The sequence below is a fragment of the Polyergus mexicanus genome, unplaced genomic scaffold, assembly GCF_030449975.1.
Source record: "Polyergus mexicanus isolate NDT 795.1 unplaced genomic scaffold, iyPolMexi1.0 SCAF_27, whole genome shotgun sequence".
Lineage (NCBI taxonomy): Eukaryota > Metazoa > Arthropoda > Insecta > Hymenoptera > Formicidae > Polyergus > Polyergus mexicanus.
This window is the reverse complement of record NW_027223347.1, coordinates 2,545,641-2,563,127: the sequence shown is the minus strand read 5'-3', so window position 1 is coordinate 2,563,127 and position 17,487 is coordinate 2,545,641. Positions and strand designations below refer to the sequence as shown.

The 17,487-nt window shown below is 30.9% G+C and overlaps 5 protein-coding genes across 5 annotated transcripts; 3 read left to right on the top strand and 2 right to left on the bottom strand.

Moving 5' to 3' along the window:
• Positions 1-10: 10 nt before the first annotated feature.
• LOC138943589 (probable methyltransferase-like protein 25) lies at positions 11-2,007 on the top strand. The gene is made up of 4 exons (XM_070314549.1): positions 11-589; positions 676-1,027; positions 1,163-1,260; positions 1,340-2,007. The coding sequence occupies exons 1-4, from the start codon at positions 11-13 to the stop codon at positions 1,571-1,573; spliced, it is 1,263 nt and encodes a 420-aa protein (XP_070170650.1). The 3' UTR covers positions 1,574-2,007.
• On the bottom strand, positions 682-6,645 carry LOC138943590 (cell division cycle-associated protein 7). The gene is made up of 5 exons (XM_070314551.1): positions 6,556-6,645; positions 4,606-4,771; positions 3,209-3,432; positions 2,367-3,071; positions 682-2,275 (listed from the first exon to the last, which is right to left on the bottom strand). Exons 3-5 carry the CDS (start codon positions 3,266-3,268, stop codon positions 2,117-2,119), a joined length of 924 nt encoding a protein of 307 aa, XP_070170652.1. The 5' UTR covers positions 3,269-3,432; positions 4,606-4,771; positions 6,556-6,645; the 3' UTR covers positions 682-2,116.
• LOC138943587 (ornithine aminotransferase, mitochondrial) lies at positions 4,641-7,769 on the top strand. The gene is made up of 5 exons (XM_070314547.1): positions 4,641-4,728; positions 5,393-5,510; positions 5,763-6,067; positions 6,461-6,791; positions 6,878-7,769. Exons 2-5 carry the CDS (start codon positions 5,436-5,438, stop codon positions 7,466-7,468), a joined length of 1,302 nt encoding a protein of 433 aa, XP_070170648.1. The 5' UTR covers positions 4,641-4,728; positions 5,393-5,435; the 3' UTR covers positions 7,469-7,769.
• On the bottom strand, positions 7,081-14,957 carry LOC138943586 (zinc finger protein 585B). The gene is made up of 7 exons (XM_070314546.1): positions 14,748-14,957; positions 14,558-14,683; positions 11,125-13,877; positions 10,717-10,987; positions 10,179-10,504; positions 9,827-10,004; positions 7,081-7,168 (listed from the first exon to the last, which is right to left on the bottom strand). The coding sequence occupies exons 1-3, from the start codon at positions 14,898-14,900 to the stop codon at positions 12,255-12,257; spliced, it is 1,902 nt and encodes a 633-aa protein (XP_070170647.1). The 5' UTR covers positions 14,901-14,957; the 3' UTR covers positions 7,081-7,168; positions 9,827-10,004; positions 10,179-10,504; positions 10,717-10,987; positions 11,125-12,254.
• LOC138943588 (ornithine aminotransferase, mitochondrial) lies at positions 9,306-12,155 on the top strand. Its single transcript, XM_070314548.1, has 6 exons — positions 9,306-9,407; positions 9,627-10,016; positions 10,202-10,506; positions 10,763-10,963; positions 11,247-11,472; positions 11,749-12,155. The coding sequence occupies exons 2-6, from the start codon at positions 9,638-9,640 to the stop codon at positions 11,913-11,915; spliced, it is 1,278 nt and encodes a 425-aa protein (XP_070170649.1). The 5' UTR covers positions 9,306-9,407; positions 9,627-9,637; the 3' UTR covers positions 11,916-12,155.
• Positions 14,958-17,487: the final 2,530 nt, after the last annotated feature.

Here is a 17,487-nt window from a genome sequence, read left to right as displayed (position 1 = left end):
TGCAATGATAATGGCGGAATATAAAAACTATTTTGAAAAAACGTTGAATTTTATTAGTATTTATCAAGAATTGATAGATTGCCATTTGGTTGACTTTATTACCGAGAAATTGTGGGACAAATGTTTACCAGAGACACTGAAATCAGAACTCGAAAGTATTAATACAACTAATGATATTTGGATGGAAAATAATACAAGTCCCGAATTGAGCAATTTCATACAATTAACAAGATCACTTTCTTTAGAATCGTGTTCAGCTGTTATATGTATGGATGATTTATTAAAATTACTACCGCAATTTCCTAGTAAAGAACAATCAATTAAAAACAAATTTATTGAGTCAAAGTCTCAATTAATGAATACCAAGAAATCATATGAAATTGATGTTTTTGGAAAAATTATTGCCGATATGGCACTTTCCACTCACAGTTTAGTAATAGATGCTGGAGCTGGAAAAGGATATTTGTCGACATATTTATCAGAACATTTTGATGTTCCTGTATTAGCAATTGATTCATCGCAAGCTTGCCATAAAGGTGCGATAAATCGTCAAGAAAAAATTCGAAAAAGAAAGCAATCGCTAACAAAAGTTTGTGAAAAGTATTATGTTTAATTTTATTCTACAGTTTATTACAATCTTAACAATTTTTAATGTCTTTTTATATTTTATTTTAGATTCGATATGTAGTTCAAGAGTTAGACGATACAACTGATTATAACAAGATAGTGAATACAAATTATCCTGATTGGAGTGTAAATAGAAATCTGATTTTAACAGGATTACATACTTGTGGAAGGCTTGTGCATTCTGTAATAAAAGCTTTTTTACATGCAAAAGATATTCATTTGCTTTTTGTAGTCCCATGTTGTTATCATTTAACAGATGAATCATTGAGTGGACGTTGGATTTTCTCTAAAAATGCTAGAATGTTGGCTCAACAATCTATTGAAAGGAGTAGACTTAATAAACATTTTTCTCCTTCATTATTTTACAGAGCTGTGTTACAAGTTATTCTGCATTCTATGGGTTAGTATCAAATACAGATATACCCACACATTCACTGATGCACGTAAGCACACGTACGCGCGCGCGCAAACACAAACACACACCTATTTTATAAAAGATTTATAATGTAAATGTTTCTTATATAATTTGTAATAGGATATTACAATACTAAAGTTGGTAGTGGCGGACCATTGGATAATTTTGCAGATTATGCAAAATGGGCCTTATCCAAAATTGGAGTAGATAATAAACAGGTTTTTATTACATCTAAAGTTATTTTCTCATTATTTGTTCAAATATGTTATAGAAATTTTATGGAATATATAATTTCAGATACCATCTACTCGTGCATTGCAAGACATATATCAGAGTCACATACATTTTGAATCAAAGTTGCATCTCTTTCAAATATTAAGAATATATACAAGTTCAGTGGTGGAAGCGGCGATTATGTTAGACAGAATAACATTTCTACAAAATAATGCCCAACATTCGAAGATTGCTGTAGTACGCTTATTTAATCCAACGGTCTCCCCCCGATGTTATGCAATATTTATGATAAAATAAATGTAATAAATACAAAAGGATGACATATGGAAGATATGAAAAGATGGAGGAACAAAGAATAAAAGATTTAACCGAATTAATAATACAAATATCAATTTACTCACAGAAATTATTTGTCATGTTTAATATGATTATGAATAATTAATTTAACTTTAATGTTGAATGCTATCAATGACTGACATTGATTTGTCTGTGGCAAACTAATTAAAATACTTGTATAACAAATCACAACACTTTCATGAATCAATAATTTTCAAACTTTTGTTAAAATATATATAAATGCCATAGAGATTTACCAATGAGATAAATGTACTATGCATGATTATATGAACAAAAATTCAGTCATGTTATAATTGTTCTTAATGATAAAAATTTTTGATATAAGCGAGACATGTAAAATTTTATCGACATTCAATGTATTAAAATATGCAACAAATGGCTAAAATATGAAATAAATTTTCAATTTTATGACTGAAAGTCAATATTGATATTTACATAGCTGACCTTCTTATGTACTTAATTATGTGATGGATGAATGTTCCGTTATGCATTATCAATTTCTGCTGCTTGCAAATAGTCCATAACAGACGTATATCCTTCTTCCCGTACAGTGGGGGCTAAAATTCCTGTAGGACAAAGTCCGCTTCTAGTTCGACATATACTACAATTACACAAGCCTCTGCAGGGTGGACAAGCCCAATCCTAAAAAATTGCAATTAATTAAAGTTATGAAAATTGAATCACTCTGTTGTTTTTACAATGCGGTACCAATATTATAAGAAGTCAAACTTACCGGATCTTTTAATGCTTCTATAGCACTTTCGCCATATCTTCCTTGTAAACATGGACCACAAAACTGTCCTCTAATACCTACACATTCTCCTGATCTGCAGACTGTTTTTGTATCTAAAGTCTTCTGTCTACACTGGTGACAGCTTGTGCCATTGAGTTTACAATATGTTTTCAGAGAACTTTTCTTCGCTATATTGTCTAACATCTCTTGCGTGATCTCATCTACCGATGGAATATTTTCAGGATCATAGACTGATTTTGTTACTTTATAAGTTCTTTGTTCTCGTCTATTTTCATCAAAGCTATCATCATTGTACATGTTTTCTTCTTCTTCTTCTTCATCCACATCACATACACCCATTTTCATTAAATCGATGGAGCGTTGAAATGGCTTTGCCCATGGAAATAAAACTCTCAATTTAGGTCGATTACGACGTTTGGGTTCCGATAAATCGTTTTCTTCATTCTCATTCTCAGAATCATTAGATCTATCACTGCCGGATGCTTTCTTCCTGCTTCTAGTGTTGTATGTTCGACGAAACTGCAGACGTATTCCACCACCTTTGAAATTTTCAAAATCTTCCGAAGACGTTCTGCGCCTTTTCTTGAACGGCTGGTTTTCGGAATCGTGATCGCTCGATAGTTTCTTCTCTAGTCTTTTAATTTCGCTCGTTTCTTTCTTTATGTCTTTAAACAGATCTGCAAACTATATATAAGTACATTATATTACACAAATAACCGAAATATTCTTCACCCATAATCCAAAGGAAGATTTAGTTTCCTCTTAAAAGTAAGGTTATTCATAGTTTTCTCGAATGAAAAAAAAAAAAAAGAAATACTTACAATAGCATTTCTCTCGGATATATTTTTTTGTCGGAGAGTTTCATAGTCATCTTCGTCCATGTGTTTGGTTAAAGAATATTGAAGGTATTGGAATGAAAGATTCACTGAGTTTTTCGTAGGTGATATCGGTAACAAGTATTCGTTTCAAGAATTTCAAACAGTTAAATTCAAATTAATTTAAATCGCTTTGCGCATTCACGCGCGCATTTTTGGCGGGAAAGAATCTACAATTGATAAATATATAAGTATAGCTGAGTCGATAACAGTACCCAAATGATACAAATTATTTTACAGAAAAAAATCTACAATTGATAAGTATGTACAATAACTTGATCGATAACAATGCTTAAATATATATATATTTAAGAGCATTGTATCTATTTAAGCTTAAGCATTGTAAGCGTTATATATATATATATATATATATATAAATCCAATGATGTTAATAAAGTAATGATCCAGTATTTTCTTTGCTGACACTGATATTAAATAAAATTTCAATGCTAATATAAATTGTAAATATATATAAAGTTTTATATGTATAGTAAAATGTGAAAATGCTTCTTTTATCATATATAATAAATAAAAATAAACATATAATAAATAAAACTGGACTCTCTGATACATTATACATTTGAATTCTTAAACAAGTTGAAAGTTATTAAATTAATGGGAGGGGATTTCATTTTTTTAAATATTTTGTGTCAAATAGGAATATTAGCATATTTTTTCTTTCGCGTAAACAATAATTTGTGTAGCATTAATAAATAGATCGAAAACTGTTTCTAAACTCAACAAGATTAATATCGTGCTTAAAGTAAATATTTTCATATCCTTGATATAATTCCAAACATACGCGTGTGTTTTATGTTATAATAATAAATTAATTGATTCTCAGTTTGTCATAACAGCAATTTTTTAACAGCAAAGTACAGTTTGTTGTTGACTATTTTACGATAAACAATTTTGCTTCCGCAGCAAAACTTATATTTCCACACATGAATAAATTACCTAAAACACAACATTTTTTTTTGTCAGTAACATAAATTTTGCTGTATATCGAATATATTAATAGTTGTGCAGTAATAAAATTTGGTTTTTTTAAGACCAAAAATATGCAATAGCATGTACAGTTTTTTAATAGCAACATTTCTTTACACAGAAACTGGAATCGTTATTACATATATTTATCAAAGAATATAATTGCAAAAATTATTTATCTATTCTGTATAAAAATCGCCTTATATATACATACATATATACATATGGTACATGCATATACATACATATATATATATGAGCGTATTATATAAAAATGTATTTCTCTTATCAGCGATAATATGCACGACAAAGACGGATATATCGGTGGGAAAATAATAGAACTTGTATTGACGTACGTGTAAGCGAGAGGTATATAGTGTGATGTTATCCTTTAGTACATTCTGTAGCATGATTAAGATAAATAAAACTTGAATTAGCAGCAGAAGAAGAACACACATTTATATCCCAGAGTTACTGCGGTAAGTTGGTTTGTGTACGTGTCGTTATAGTGACAGTGATGAGCTGTAAGAATTAATACATTTGTTAATCTATTAATGTTATTAATTCCGATGAAAAAATTTTATTACGAATAAAAGATGACTTAACAAATTATTTTTCTTTAAAGTTTTAGTATCTAATTTCCAATCGTTAACCGTTAATTAAAATTAATTAATTAATTATCGTTCGTTGATTACTTAAAGATTCAAGCATCATAATCAAGTGACATCTAGAAAATAAAAATAATTAATATGACTGATCTTAAAATTTCTTGTATTCTAATTATGACCTTTGAAAGATTAAAAAAAAAAAAAAAAATAGATTAACGAAATGTCCTACAATTTGAAAAATGTTTAAATCATTTATAATATAATTATTGTGTATTTTCTATAATTTCCTATAGTTTTAAAGTTCGTTCAATATAAAAATTATAAATAAATGAATAATTAGAAATATATTTTCTCTCTGGCAAATATTTAAACTAAATAATATTTCAAAATTATAAAATTGCTGAATTCCGGCGGCAAACTTTCACTTTATCATAATTACCGCACAGAACAGCAGCTGTTCGCGAATGCTTTACAACGGACTACTTAGCTTATAGTCAGAGAATTCTAATATCAAATCTCGGTCGTGGTTTCGCAGATTATTGTCGCCTTAATAAGCAAGTACCTCAACAATTTCTTCAATGGATCCATTAGCGAGAGTAGCGCTACTAAATATCAAAGGATCGGCAAGAATGCTATTATGTTCTCAACCTCAGGTAATATATCTAATAAATACTAATTTTACCCTATTTTTCATATAAAAAAATTTTGTCTTATAAACTAATTATAGTTTATACAATATTAAATATATATAAAAATCATAGATGTTATTTCTCAATTATTTTTTAAAAAGTGATCCGACTTATTTCTCTCTATATAATTAATTTTATTATTAAGACTTTAAATGTATATGTATATATATTTTAAAATGTTTTAAGGATGAATTAGCTTAAATATCTCTTCTTTAGAGCATTCAGTGTTGCAGAAAGCTCACATCTCAACAAATATTCGATCGTGAATCTAAGTATGGGGCTCATAATTATCATCCACTTCCTGTGGCTCTGTGCAAAGCTCAGGGTGTTTTCATGTGGGATGTCGAGGGTAAACGGTACTTTGACTTTCTAAGTGCTTATTCCGCGGTCAATCAAGGTCATTGCCATCCAAGAATTTACAAAGCGATGATCGATCAAGCGAAGATTTTAACTCTGACGTCTAGAGCGTTTTATTCCGATATTTTGGGTGAATTCGAGGAATATATTACGAAACTTTTCGGGTATGTAATGTGCTACCTTTGAAACCTAAGTATATATTGATAAGATTAATTGATAACGTAACAGAATATGAGATCCGTGTATGAAAGTAAAAGTAATATAATAATCTATAGATAACTGTGTAATCTATACATAAGGTGCATTTAAAATTATTTCGAAAATTTTATTAATATTTCGGGAATAATAAGATTCAGAATATATAAGACAAAATTGATTTTAAAACTAAAATGCGATCAGATGACTTTATTAAATAAAGATGGTATCGCTGAAAAAGAAAGCTAATGTATAAATATTTCTTCCGAAAAGATGTGTGTATAGTAATTGTACAATTTTATCATATTTATTCTTAATGGCATCGCGAAAAATTATTCATATTTAAATATTTCATACTTTAGATATGACAAGTGGCTACCGATGAACACGGGGGTGGAAGGTGGCGAAACGTCATGCAAATTGGCACGTAGATGGGGATATTCCTGTAAGGGCATACCGCATAATCAAGCGAAGATAGTATTCGCAGAAGGCAATTTTTGGGGAAGAACTATGAGCGCTCTCTCCTCCAGTACCGATCCGATTAGCTACAACGGCTTCGGGCCATTTATGCCAGGCTTTGAAATTATTCCTTACGACGATCTCCCGGCGCTCCAGCGAATTCTCGCTGATCCAAACGTCTGCGCCTTCATGGTGGAGCCTATCCAAGGTGAAGCTGGCGTTGTGGTTCCTAAGGTAATATTCCATGCAAACATTTAATCGTAAGAATTTATTTAAAGATTTTCAAGCTTTTTCTTTAAATTTATCTTTGTTACGGAAAGGATGGATATCTGAGAGGAATCAGAGAACTCTGTACAAGATATAATGTCCTATGGATCGCGGACGAAGTACAGACTGGTTTGGCGAGAACAGGAAAGCGAATTGCCGTTGATTACGAGAACGTAAAGCCGGACATCCTAATCCTTGGTAAGGCCTTGTCTGGAGGATTTTATCCAGTTTCCGGTGTATTGGCAAATGATTCCGTTATGCTCACCATCAAACCCGGTGAGCATGGATCTACCTATGGCGGTAATCCCCTGGGATGCAGGATCGCTCTCGAGGCACTTCGTGTTCTGGAAGAAGAAAAACTTGCCGAGAACGCGGAAAGACTCGGCCATGTACTCAGGAACGAATTGAACAAGCTACCGAAGGACGTGATCACTCTAGTAAGGGGAAAGGGTCTTTTGAATGCCATTGTCATTAACAAAAAGATCGATGCTATGGATATCTGCTTGAAATTAAAGGAACGTGGGCTTCTGGCAAAACCAACACATGGACATATTATTCGTTTGGCACCGCCGTTGGTTATTACGGAGGAACAGATACGTGAGTGCGCGGATATTATTTCTAAGACTATTTCTACTTATAATTAACTGATATCAGATATAAATAATTACTTTAAAGTATACATTAAAATCTATTTTGGACAATTTATATAATTTGCGACAAAACTCGAAACAGATTCCTATTTATAATTTTATACATCGTGTAATATAGAAAACTTTTAAGAAATTTTAAGAAAATAAAATACACATATATCAGCATATATGTCACGCATGATATATAAAAGAGATTTGTTTTGAATTTATTAGATTATCGCAAATTATAGATCATCTAAAGTGAGCTCATGTATGCTTTAGCATATTTTATCAATTCCAATTGTAATTATATTGTATTTTCCAAATAAAAATGTATGATCAACAATTTATCATTTTGATTCATATCATTATACCTATATTGTTCTAATCTATCTCATGTTGCATAAAACTTTATTTAAACAAGATACAATGTCCGTCGCGACCTTAATAACGTTCATCTGCAATATCTTAATGTTAATCTACAATATGCAAATCAAGAGTTCGATACTTTTGATAGATTGAAATTATCAAGCGATATATATTGCGAGGATTAAACGATTGACGTACATTGACGTACGCGTATATCTATCAAATTGCGAATGTTGTTTATTCATGAGATGCGATTAAATACGACATATAAATGCAATGCACTTATACGATTATCGTTGCTTATGATGATTTTTTCTATTATGCAGAGAAAGTCATCTTGAATTGTATTGTTATCTCGTCATATGTTATTATCTCAATAATGATAAAGACTAACATAGTGAGAGAATGTATATACGTGTATGTGATTTATTATGTTTCAGCCATTAATAGCCATTAAGCTTAATATGATAATGTTCTCTACACAAATAATGATGTGTTCCTAGAATAATAATACGAGAGATAAAACATGTCGAAAAATATATACATATAACTTTTTGCAATCGCTATTCAAATAATAATTCACGTGAGATTATTTCGTTAATTCTTATTTTGATCAATTTATCATATCGCTAAATTATTTCTCACTCTTAATTAAATATTGAAAAACAACTAAATTATAAAATAATGTCTAATATGTGATGTGATTATCTGAGACAGATATGTTACATAGATATTATTTCTACAAGACTGTAATAAGTAGTAAAAGGATAGAGTAGTATGATTCTTATTTTATAAAATATTTGTTTTCCAGCTAGATATACTCATTCAATTTATATCATTATAAACTCAATGAATATAGCTGAATGAATGATATATGTCTTTTCCTTCTCTCTCTTTTTTATTGTGATTTTTACTATTAAATATTAGATATATATTATGTTCGTTATATTTTTAATTTTCTGAGTAAAATATACATTATTTAACAAATCAAAGTCTGTTATTAAGATACATAATTCAAAATTTTTTTAAATATTATATTTTCAAAATTTATTCACAAACTTAATCTTTTTTGCATATATTACAAGTCTGTTCTTTATAGTTGAACTGGCTGCACTAGTTCAGAGTTTATCTTTCTTTTTCTAGTGTGGAGAGAAAAAGATAAACTCTGAACTAGCCAGGTCAGTTATAAAAAACAGACCCATAATCATTCTATTAAATTCCTATAACAACGATAAAAAAGATGCTTGGAAACTGTATTAACAAAAGAATTTAATCCAAACTGAATAATTTTGTTTTCTTTATGTATTCTAAATATAGAAGCTATCTCAAATTATTGTTTGTCATTATTCATTTACTTCGACACACTGGCGCCTCTTTATACCTTCAGTTTTATACTCTTTATCAGATATGATTTCTTTTGTAACCGTATTTATTTTAATCCATACCTGTTGCAATGCTTGTGTACATGATGCCAGTAAATAAGCAACCATATCTTTTACCAACTTGATATAAAAGCAAGATTGACGGTATTGTCATCAGACTATTTCCCGGCATTTTACACTCGTATTAAGGAGCAAAAGAGACGGTATTTTCTTGTGCATATATTAATATTATATTAGTGACTTTTTTCATATAAAAATACTATATTCATCAATTAATTAATTATCTCTCTCTTTCATTATATTTCAATTTTATAAATTATTATTTTTCTTTTCGGAGAATTTTACTTCGACTTATTAAAGATAATAATCTAAAATAAATAAAAACAATCGTACACATTAACGTATTTATCGATTATAAACAGGGTGAAAAAATATGACCATGCAATCCGCGAGGCAAAAGTTCTTCAATATTGTAAAAGAATCGGAAAAGAGGAGATTCTTGACTAGCCAGCAAGTGATCGATCGCGACAACAAATACGGCGGTATACACTTCAAAACGCTACCGGTTGTGTTATCCCGTGGAGAAGGGGTTTACTTGTGGGATATCGATGGAAAGCGTTACCTTGATTTTCTGGCGGGATTTTCGACTGTCAGTCAAGGCCACTGTCATCCGCGTCTAGTGAAAGTCATGAGAGATCAAGCTGGAAAGTTGGCACATACATCAAGAGCCTTTTACTCGGAACCTCAAGGCGAATTAGGAGAATATTTGACGAAACTTTTGGGATGGGATCGGTTTTTACCTATGAATACAGGTGTGGATTCATTTTAAGAATTTCCATAAAAAATCTAATAATATTTATTTATTCCTATTAATAATTATCGAAAGAAACCGATTTACTGCTTGTTTAATACTATTTATAAGAAGCATAAATTCTATATTCCTATATTGCAAAAAATTGTAAAAATTTTCTTACTTTTTTTGTTTTACTTATAATAGGTGTCGAAGGTGGCGATACAGCTATAAAATTGGCCAGACGCTGGGGCTACAGAATAAAGAAAGTGCCGAGTAACAAGGCTACCGTTGTGTTTGCTAATGGAAATTTTTGGGGCCGTTCATTGGCGGCTTTGTCGGCCTCATCGGATCCAAACTGCTATACAGATTTCGGTCCTTACGTACCCCTTTTTGAGAAAGTCCCATACAATGATCCGGTTGCTTTGGAGCGAAAATTCCAAGAGAATCCCAATATCTGCGCGTTTATGATGGAACCTATCCAGGGAGAAGCTGGTGTAATAGTGCCGACTGTAAGTTAATGCGAAGATATATAGCATTGTGAATATTGTGTGACAGCATTGTGTGAAGCATTGGGTTTAATTTTGTTGTTGATATATCATTAGAATATTAAAGAAAAGTTTCATTATATATTATTGTACTTCAGTATCTTGTTTCTTTGCTAAATGAAAACAATGCCAGCACTTGTTCTAGCTATCAAAAAATTAGAGCAATATCATTACCTTTTTATAAGTAGCCAATATCTTTTATTTTCTTTCTGTTTTGTAGGATGGTTATTTGAAACATGTAAGAGAACTGTGCACAAAGTACAATGTTTTATGGATCGCCGATGAGGTGCAAACTGGCCTCTGCAGAACTGGTATGCGTTTGGCAGTCGATTACGAAGGTTATAGACCGGATATTCTTATTTTGGGGAAAGCACTTTCCGGTGGTATGTACCCGGTGTCTGGCGTTCTAGCGGATGATGAGGTATCCGACAAGACTTTATTGCAGCTGTTAAAATCATTTGTTTCTTATTATTTAATATACATATAATTTTAGACAAAATATAAAATATTTTAATAATCATGATTTCGTTCACGCATCTTGAATTGTTGAAATTTTATGCAAGTACGATAACGCATATTTACCATCACGTAGAAGCTCCAAAGTACCGCTATATTCGATGCTAATCGCTCGATTGTTTCAATAAAAATCCATGCTAATTATATCCATCTAATATATTATCTATTATAATATATATATATTTCAGATAATGCTCTGTTTGGAGACGGGTTCGCATGGAAGTACCTTCGGTGGGAGTCCGCTTGGAAATAGAGTTGCCCTAGAGGCGGTTAAAATCTTGGAAGAAGAGAATTTGGCGGAGAACGCAAAGAGACTCGGGAATATTCTAAAAGAAGAACTGAGTAAGCTGCCGAAGGAAATCGCAACGGAATATCGTGGACGTGGTCTTTTGGCTGGCCTCGTCATCAACAAAGGTATCATCAACAAGTTACTCGGTTAAACTATCACCGATAAATGGTTGACAAATTGAAACTTTGTTATCGCGATACGAGCAAAGATAAAATATTTGCTGATTCGCACGGAAATTTCGAATCATATCTTGCGACTTTATTCTGTATTGTCGATATCTTTATACAAAAAGATAAAATGATAAATAGATCATACGTCGAGCAACGTTTCTGTCTTATGTGCAAGAGATACTAAATCTTGTCATATATGATATAAATATTTGATGAATCTTTCGTTTATAGAGTTTGCTGATGGTTGGGATATCTGTTCGAAGCTGATAGATGCTGGATTGTTGTCGAGACCTGCGCACGGTCAAATTATTAGGATATCACCACCGTTAACAATCACGGAAGAGCAATTACGAGAAGGCATAAATATTCTTATTACAGTCCTAAAAAGTTACATGTAAAGGATATAAAATTTCGTCAAAATTACATAATAATCATATTTTTATAGCAAGTAAAAAGTTGTTTTATTAGCAAGTAAAACATTATTTTTGTTCATTATTTAATTTACTCCAAGAGAAGCTCGTTTAAGATTTCAGATTTTATTCTTCAATAAAGCATGAAGACAATAATTAAGAAAACAAAAATAATATTTAATTATATAAATATAGATTTAAGAAAACCTTGTAATTATAAAATGTAATTTTTACAATAGTTATTCACTTCTCTATGTACATAATATATATATATATATAGAAAACACAATTTTTTTATGTACATATAAATTACATTTATCAAATAAATTATATATGTGATTCATTGTGCCTTTTTAAGTGTCTTGTCAGACTGAAAGACTGTGAAAACATTTGGTTACATTGATTACATTTATACATCTTTGAACCAGTATGTAAATTTAAATGCCGTTTTAAGTGATTAGCTAGTTTGAATCTCTTTCCGCATAATCGACATTGATGTTGTCGTAAGGCGCCGTGCGAGGCTTCATGGCTTTTAAGATGACTTGATTGCGCAAATCTCTTACTGCATAATTTACACACAAAAGGCTTCATTTTAGTGTGGATCCGTAAATGTTCAACTAAATTACCTTTCTGTACAAAACGCTTGTCGCAATATTCGCATTTGTGCACCCTTGATGTCTTGTGCGTTCGTAAATGCATTTTCAGATTATAATTTTGACTAAATTTTTTATCACAAATCTCACATTGCACTAATCCTTTTCCAGTATGAAGTCTTTCATGAGCTTTCAAATTCTTTAAAAGTTGGAAACGTTTATTACAAGTGCTACATTCAAATTCCTTGTTCCGTGACCTATCGCTATCACTTTTATTATGTACTTTTATGTGTTCCTCTAGGTACGATGGATATGAAAATATTTTATCGCATACCTTACATTGATGCACATTGGTTTTGGTGTGTAATCTCATGTGCGCGTTGAGTTTGCTCTTTGATGCATAAGCTTTGCCACAGCTCAGGCATTTGAACGGTTGTTGGCCGGAATGAGACAATTGATGAGTAAATAATTTAGATTTCTGTGAAAATTGTTTCAAACATACTTCACACTGGTGCTTCTTCGCGTAAACATCTTCCGCGTTTTTTATATCGGATTGTTTATAACTATTATCAGTTGAACATCCGTGATATTCGATTACAAGTTGCCTATCTTTTTCAGGTGCCTTCATAAATCTCAAATTTTCCGTGATTGATACGTTATTTTCAGAGTGTATTGTTACATTTTGTATACGCTCCGAACTATTGTCTTGGACGCCATCCAGATCAATATTCTCTGGAAAATTTATATTTTGCATTCCGTCATTATCATCCACAGTCGATCTTTGATACGATAGATTCTGAATGGGATTATCAACAGAATGAATAGACCTTTCGTAACTTAAATTTTGTGGAATATGATTAGAATTTTCACATATCTCTATATTTTCATTATCACACGATATATCAACATGTTCCGTACTATGTGTTATATTATGACTTATTAATTGTCTCCTATTGGTAAAAGTATGATTGCACAAAGAACAATGTAAGGCACAAGCAGCGCGACTCGAGTTTTCTTCGTTCAATGACATAGCATGCACCATATTTGATCTGACTGATGGAGATAATTGCATATTTATGTTATTATCATTGGTGAAGTTTGACCCAACATGAGTAAAATTGTGATACGGATTTTGAGATTCCACAATGTGCATGTGTTGCATAGGTATGTTATCCTGTATAAAAGGTAAGTGCAATCGATTGTGGGCATAAAGTTCTTGATAATTAGTAAACACAGCACCGCATTCCACACACTTTAGTGTCTTGTGAGAGTTTTGCACAGATATAAATCCTTGATTTTGTTGATTTTGATAGAGTTTGCAGCCAGAAACGGTAGTGTACGATGTTAGGCCAGATACCTTTTAAATATACTTGGTTGTAATTTTACATATATATATATATATATATATATATATATATATATATATAAAGATATTTCACAAATAGGTGGACAAACTTTGGAGGTGAGTTCTCCACACAAAAACAAACAAAAAAATACATATGTCCGCAAATGCCTGTTTTACAAATTATAATGGAAAGATTATATTCAATTCAGTACCATGGCCTGACCTAAATCTGTTACATTTTTATCTCTGGGGACACTTAAAAGCCCTAATTTATGCAATTAAAATTGTAAATGAAAAGACGCTTCACCAATGCATCGTAAATGCTTGTGAAACCATTCACAATCATCATGGGATCTTTGAAAGAATATGACAATCCACGATCTGTATGTATTCATGTGTGCATTGAAGCAGATGGAGAACATTTTAAGCATTCATTATGAATTGTGAGTAGATAAACAATTGAACTAAAGATGTATTACATTGGTCATTGTAGATATATTCTGTCAGTTTTTGTCGTTGAAATCTTTCTTGATTATAATTCATAAACTAGGAATTTCTGAACATATGTTTATATGACATTTTTTTTTCTTTTTGTATGAAAAACTCACTTCCAAAATTTGTTCATTATTTCTGAGAGAAACACCTTGTATAATTCCATATATTTGTTCATATATTATGATTTGTACTGGTACCTTCAACGCTGCTTGTCGCAAAGCTCTGTCTGCTGCACGGCATTGTTCTCTGTATAAAAGAGCCGACTCTGCTCTGGTGATGCAACGATCGCACATTTTCTCTGGTAAACCATCTCCTTGCCAGACCTACGAGTATCCAAAACGCACAAAATACGTTCACAAACTTGAAGAGACAAGATATATCGCTTACCTCCAAGCAAGAAAGCGATCGTAATTTAGCGGCGAGTGACGAACCAGCCGGGCCCACGAACAAGCATACCATTTTGTCGCCGTCTTCTCTCAAGCATGTGCGACACAATTTACTAATGTTCTCACTGTCAATCTCTTTCGTCACTATAAACATTTTCCCACCGTCCTCGTTTTTCTTCAACCGCTTTCGGAATTCTGTTCTCGCGGAACGTCTCCGCGTGCATAGATATAAATATACATAGATGGAATATACATAGGCTGCGGTCAAGAAGACGCTAGAGATGCTTCGAAGCATTGCATTAACCAATCAGAATAAAGAAATCTTTACTCTTTTTGTCCTGATTGGTCAATCAAACGCTTCGATGCATTTCTAGCATCTTCCCGACCGCAGCCGTAGATTCATACAATGTTCGATATATGTATCCAATAGAAAACTTTTGTTTATAGAACAGGAATTATATAAAATTGTTAACTTTTATAAATAAAAAATATTTGTGGACTTGTAACTTTTAAATAATTTCTTTTCTATTTTGAAATTAAATTTTTACATTTTAATATTTAAACGTTGCTGCAAAAATTTATTTTTGAAGTTATTTTTATATTCATTATTTTAAAAAAGTTCTAAAGAAATATGTATATTTTTTTAAATTTATTTTAATAAGGTAAAATATAGAAATTAGAACTTGTTTTAATTAATATTATTTAAAGAATTAAAAACAAGATAGATATAGAAAGAAAAGCATGTTTTATAATTTTTTATATGTGTTTTATTCTATGAAGAGTATATAAGAAGAAATTTGAAATAAAAACATAAATAAACAATAATATATTATATATATGTATTATACAGTATTTGACTTTAAAAGTGAGATATTTTCCAAATTATTTCTATTAATATTCGTTCTCATATCACTGCTTGATCATCTAGAGGAACTTCTACTTTTTCAAAGAAGAATAAAAGTTACTGTTTATCTGTAACTTTTTTCTACTTTCAAGAAAATAAAAGTTTCCCGTTTATTAAAATTTCATGAATAAAAATTTTAGAATAAATAGATTTCATTTTATAATTTTTTTTTTCTTTGGAAAAATAAGATATAAATATAAAAATTACTGTTATTTAATATAATTGTAAATTTTTAGTTTTGTTCAATTCCTATTTTGGAGCCAAAAATATTACTAGCTAAAATCACTAGAAAACATGTTTTTCTATTGGACATCGGACATCGGCAGCTAGTCTATGTACTTTATCTCCCCGCGGTAGCCATATTTGATTTTTCGCTTCGCTGACGTAAGATGGCGCAACCGTGTCACGTAGTTTCCGTTAAAACGACGTCATTGCGCGAACAAGTTTCGATGATGGTATTTGAACGCGGCGATGGATCGTGGATCGGTGCTTTCGTCGAATCACAATAGATTTCACGCATTCGATCGTGCGTTTATCGCGGCCGTTTATTAAGTTTCGCATCCGAATTTGCATCCGTTTCAATATAACCGGGATATTGACTCGCATCGAAGGGCTTTCACTGGTAGTCAGAGGTACTGTGTAATTGTTTTCTTTTCATTTCCTACATTCATACTTTTGGTGTTTGATAAATATTGCTCGCGCGATTGGACGTAATCCATATATATATTTTATTTCACCCTACTCTTAGTGTATATATGTAACTTGATTCAATTGTGTCTCTACTATATCATTGCACACACATACACACGTACACGGAATAAGTGTCGAGATATTTCCATTTTTTTCATTTTACAAATATACATGGATCTTTTTAGGTAATACAAATATATTTGGAAAAATATGTGATATATATATATATATATATGTAAGAGAAAGGTTTATCTCACACTTCTATATGTAATTTGATTCAATTGTCTCATCTATACTAAAGTCATTGCATACAATATACACATACACACATACATATACATACATACATAAAATAAATTTTGAGAAATTTTTCTTTTTTATTTTCCATTAAAAAATGTGTAACACACGCACGCGCGCGCGCACACACACACATACACTAAAAAAAAAAAAAGTAGGAAACACTTTTCATATTTTAAAAATTGGACTATTTTCAAACCGCTGAAATTCGACGAAAAATCATTGTAGACAAAAAATTAAAAAAGCATTCGAAGCTTGAAGTTTCAACTTTAACGCGCTATCGATGATTCAAACAATTTTTTTATCTTCCTTGTTGTGTTTAAAAAAAAAAGACTGTTTTGTTCCTTAAAATTATGAATTTTTGACAGTTTGCAGCTCGATCAAAAAATTTATCTCGAAAAATTCAACTCAAGTTCCATAAACTACAACATTTGGCCTATAAAATGTTTTTTTCTTTTTTTTTTATTTGTCTACGATTTTTTTTTGACTGAGTTACATGATTTTGAAACTAAATCTGTAACTAAATTTTTAAAAATAATGTCGATACTCGGCGATAAACTATCGCAGACAAAAAATTGAAAAAGCATTTTTTAAAGCTTGAAGTTTCAACTGTAACGTGATATTGATAGTTTTAGAAACTTTTTTTATTTTTTCATTTCTAGAAAATATAGGTTTAGTTTCAAAATCGTGTAATTTGGTAAAAAAAAAAAAAAAAAAAAAAAATCGTAGGAAAATTAAAAAAAAAACATTTTGTAGGGAAAATGTTGTAGTTTATGGAACTTGAGTTGAATTTTTCGAGGGAAATTTTTTTATCGAGCTGCAGAATGTCAAAAATATATAATTTTAACCG

Coding starts and splice junctions, on each gene's coding strand:
- LOC138943589 (XM_070314549.1), top strand. CDS start 11: ATGGCGGAATATAAAAACTATTTTGAAAAAACGTTGAATTTTATTAGT. Junction 590..675: donor GAAAGCAATCGCTAACAAAA/GTTTGTGAAAAG, acceptor ATTTTATTTTAG/ATTCGATATGTAGTTCAAGA. Junction 1,028..1,162: donor AGTTATTCTGCATTCTATGG/GTTAGTATCAAA, acceptor AATTTGTAATAG/GATATTACAATACTAAAGTT.
- LOC138943590 (XM_070314551.1), bottom strand. CDS start 3,268: ATGGACGAAGATGACTATGAAACTCTCCGACAAAAAAATATATCCGAG. Junction 3,072..3,208: donor TATCCGAGAGAAATGCTATT/GTAAGTATTTCT, acceptor ACTTATATATAG/TTTGCAGATCTGTTTAAAGA. Junction 2,276..2,366: donor TAGAAGCATTAAAAGATCCG/GTAAGTTTGACT, acceptor GCAATTTTTTAG/GATTGGGCTTGTCCACCCTG.
- LOC138943587 (XM_070314547.1), top strand. CDS start 5,436: ATGGATCCATTAGCGAGAGTAGCGCTACTAAATATCAAAGGATCGGCA. Junction 5,511..5,762: donor TATTATGTTCTCAACCTCAG/GTAATATATCTA, acceptor TCTCTTCTTTAG/AGCATTCAGTGTTGCAGAAA. Junction 6,068..6,460: donor TATATTACGAAACTTTTCGG/GTATGTAATGTG, acceptor TTCATACTTTAG/ATATGACAAGTGGCTACCGA.
- LOC138943588 (XM_070314548.1), top strand. CDS start 9,638: ATGACCATGCAATCCGCGAGGCAAAAGTTCTTCAATATTGTAAAAGAA. Junction 10,017..10,201: donor GTTTTTACCTATGAATACAG/GTGTGGATTCAT, acceptor TACTTATAATAG/GTGTCGAAGGTGGCGATACA. Junction 10,964..11,246: donor GCGTTCTAGCGGATGATGAG/GTATCCGACAAG, acceptor TATATATTTCAG/ATAATGCTCTGTTTGGAGAC.
- LOC138943586 (XM_070314546.1), bottom strand. CDS start 14,900: ATGTTTATAGTGACGAAAGAGATTGACAGTGAGAACATTAGTAAATTG. Junction 14,684..14,747: donor GATCGCTTTCTTGCTTGGAG/GTAAGCGATATA, acceptor GGATACTCGTAG/GTCTGGCAAGGAGATGGTTT. Junction 13,878..14,557: donor TGCGACAAGCAGCGTTGAAG/GTACCAGTACAA, acceptor TATATTTAAAAG/GTATCTGGCCTAACATCGTA.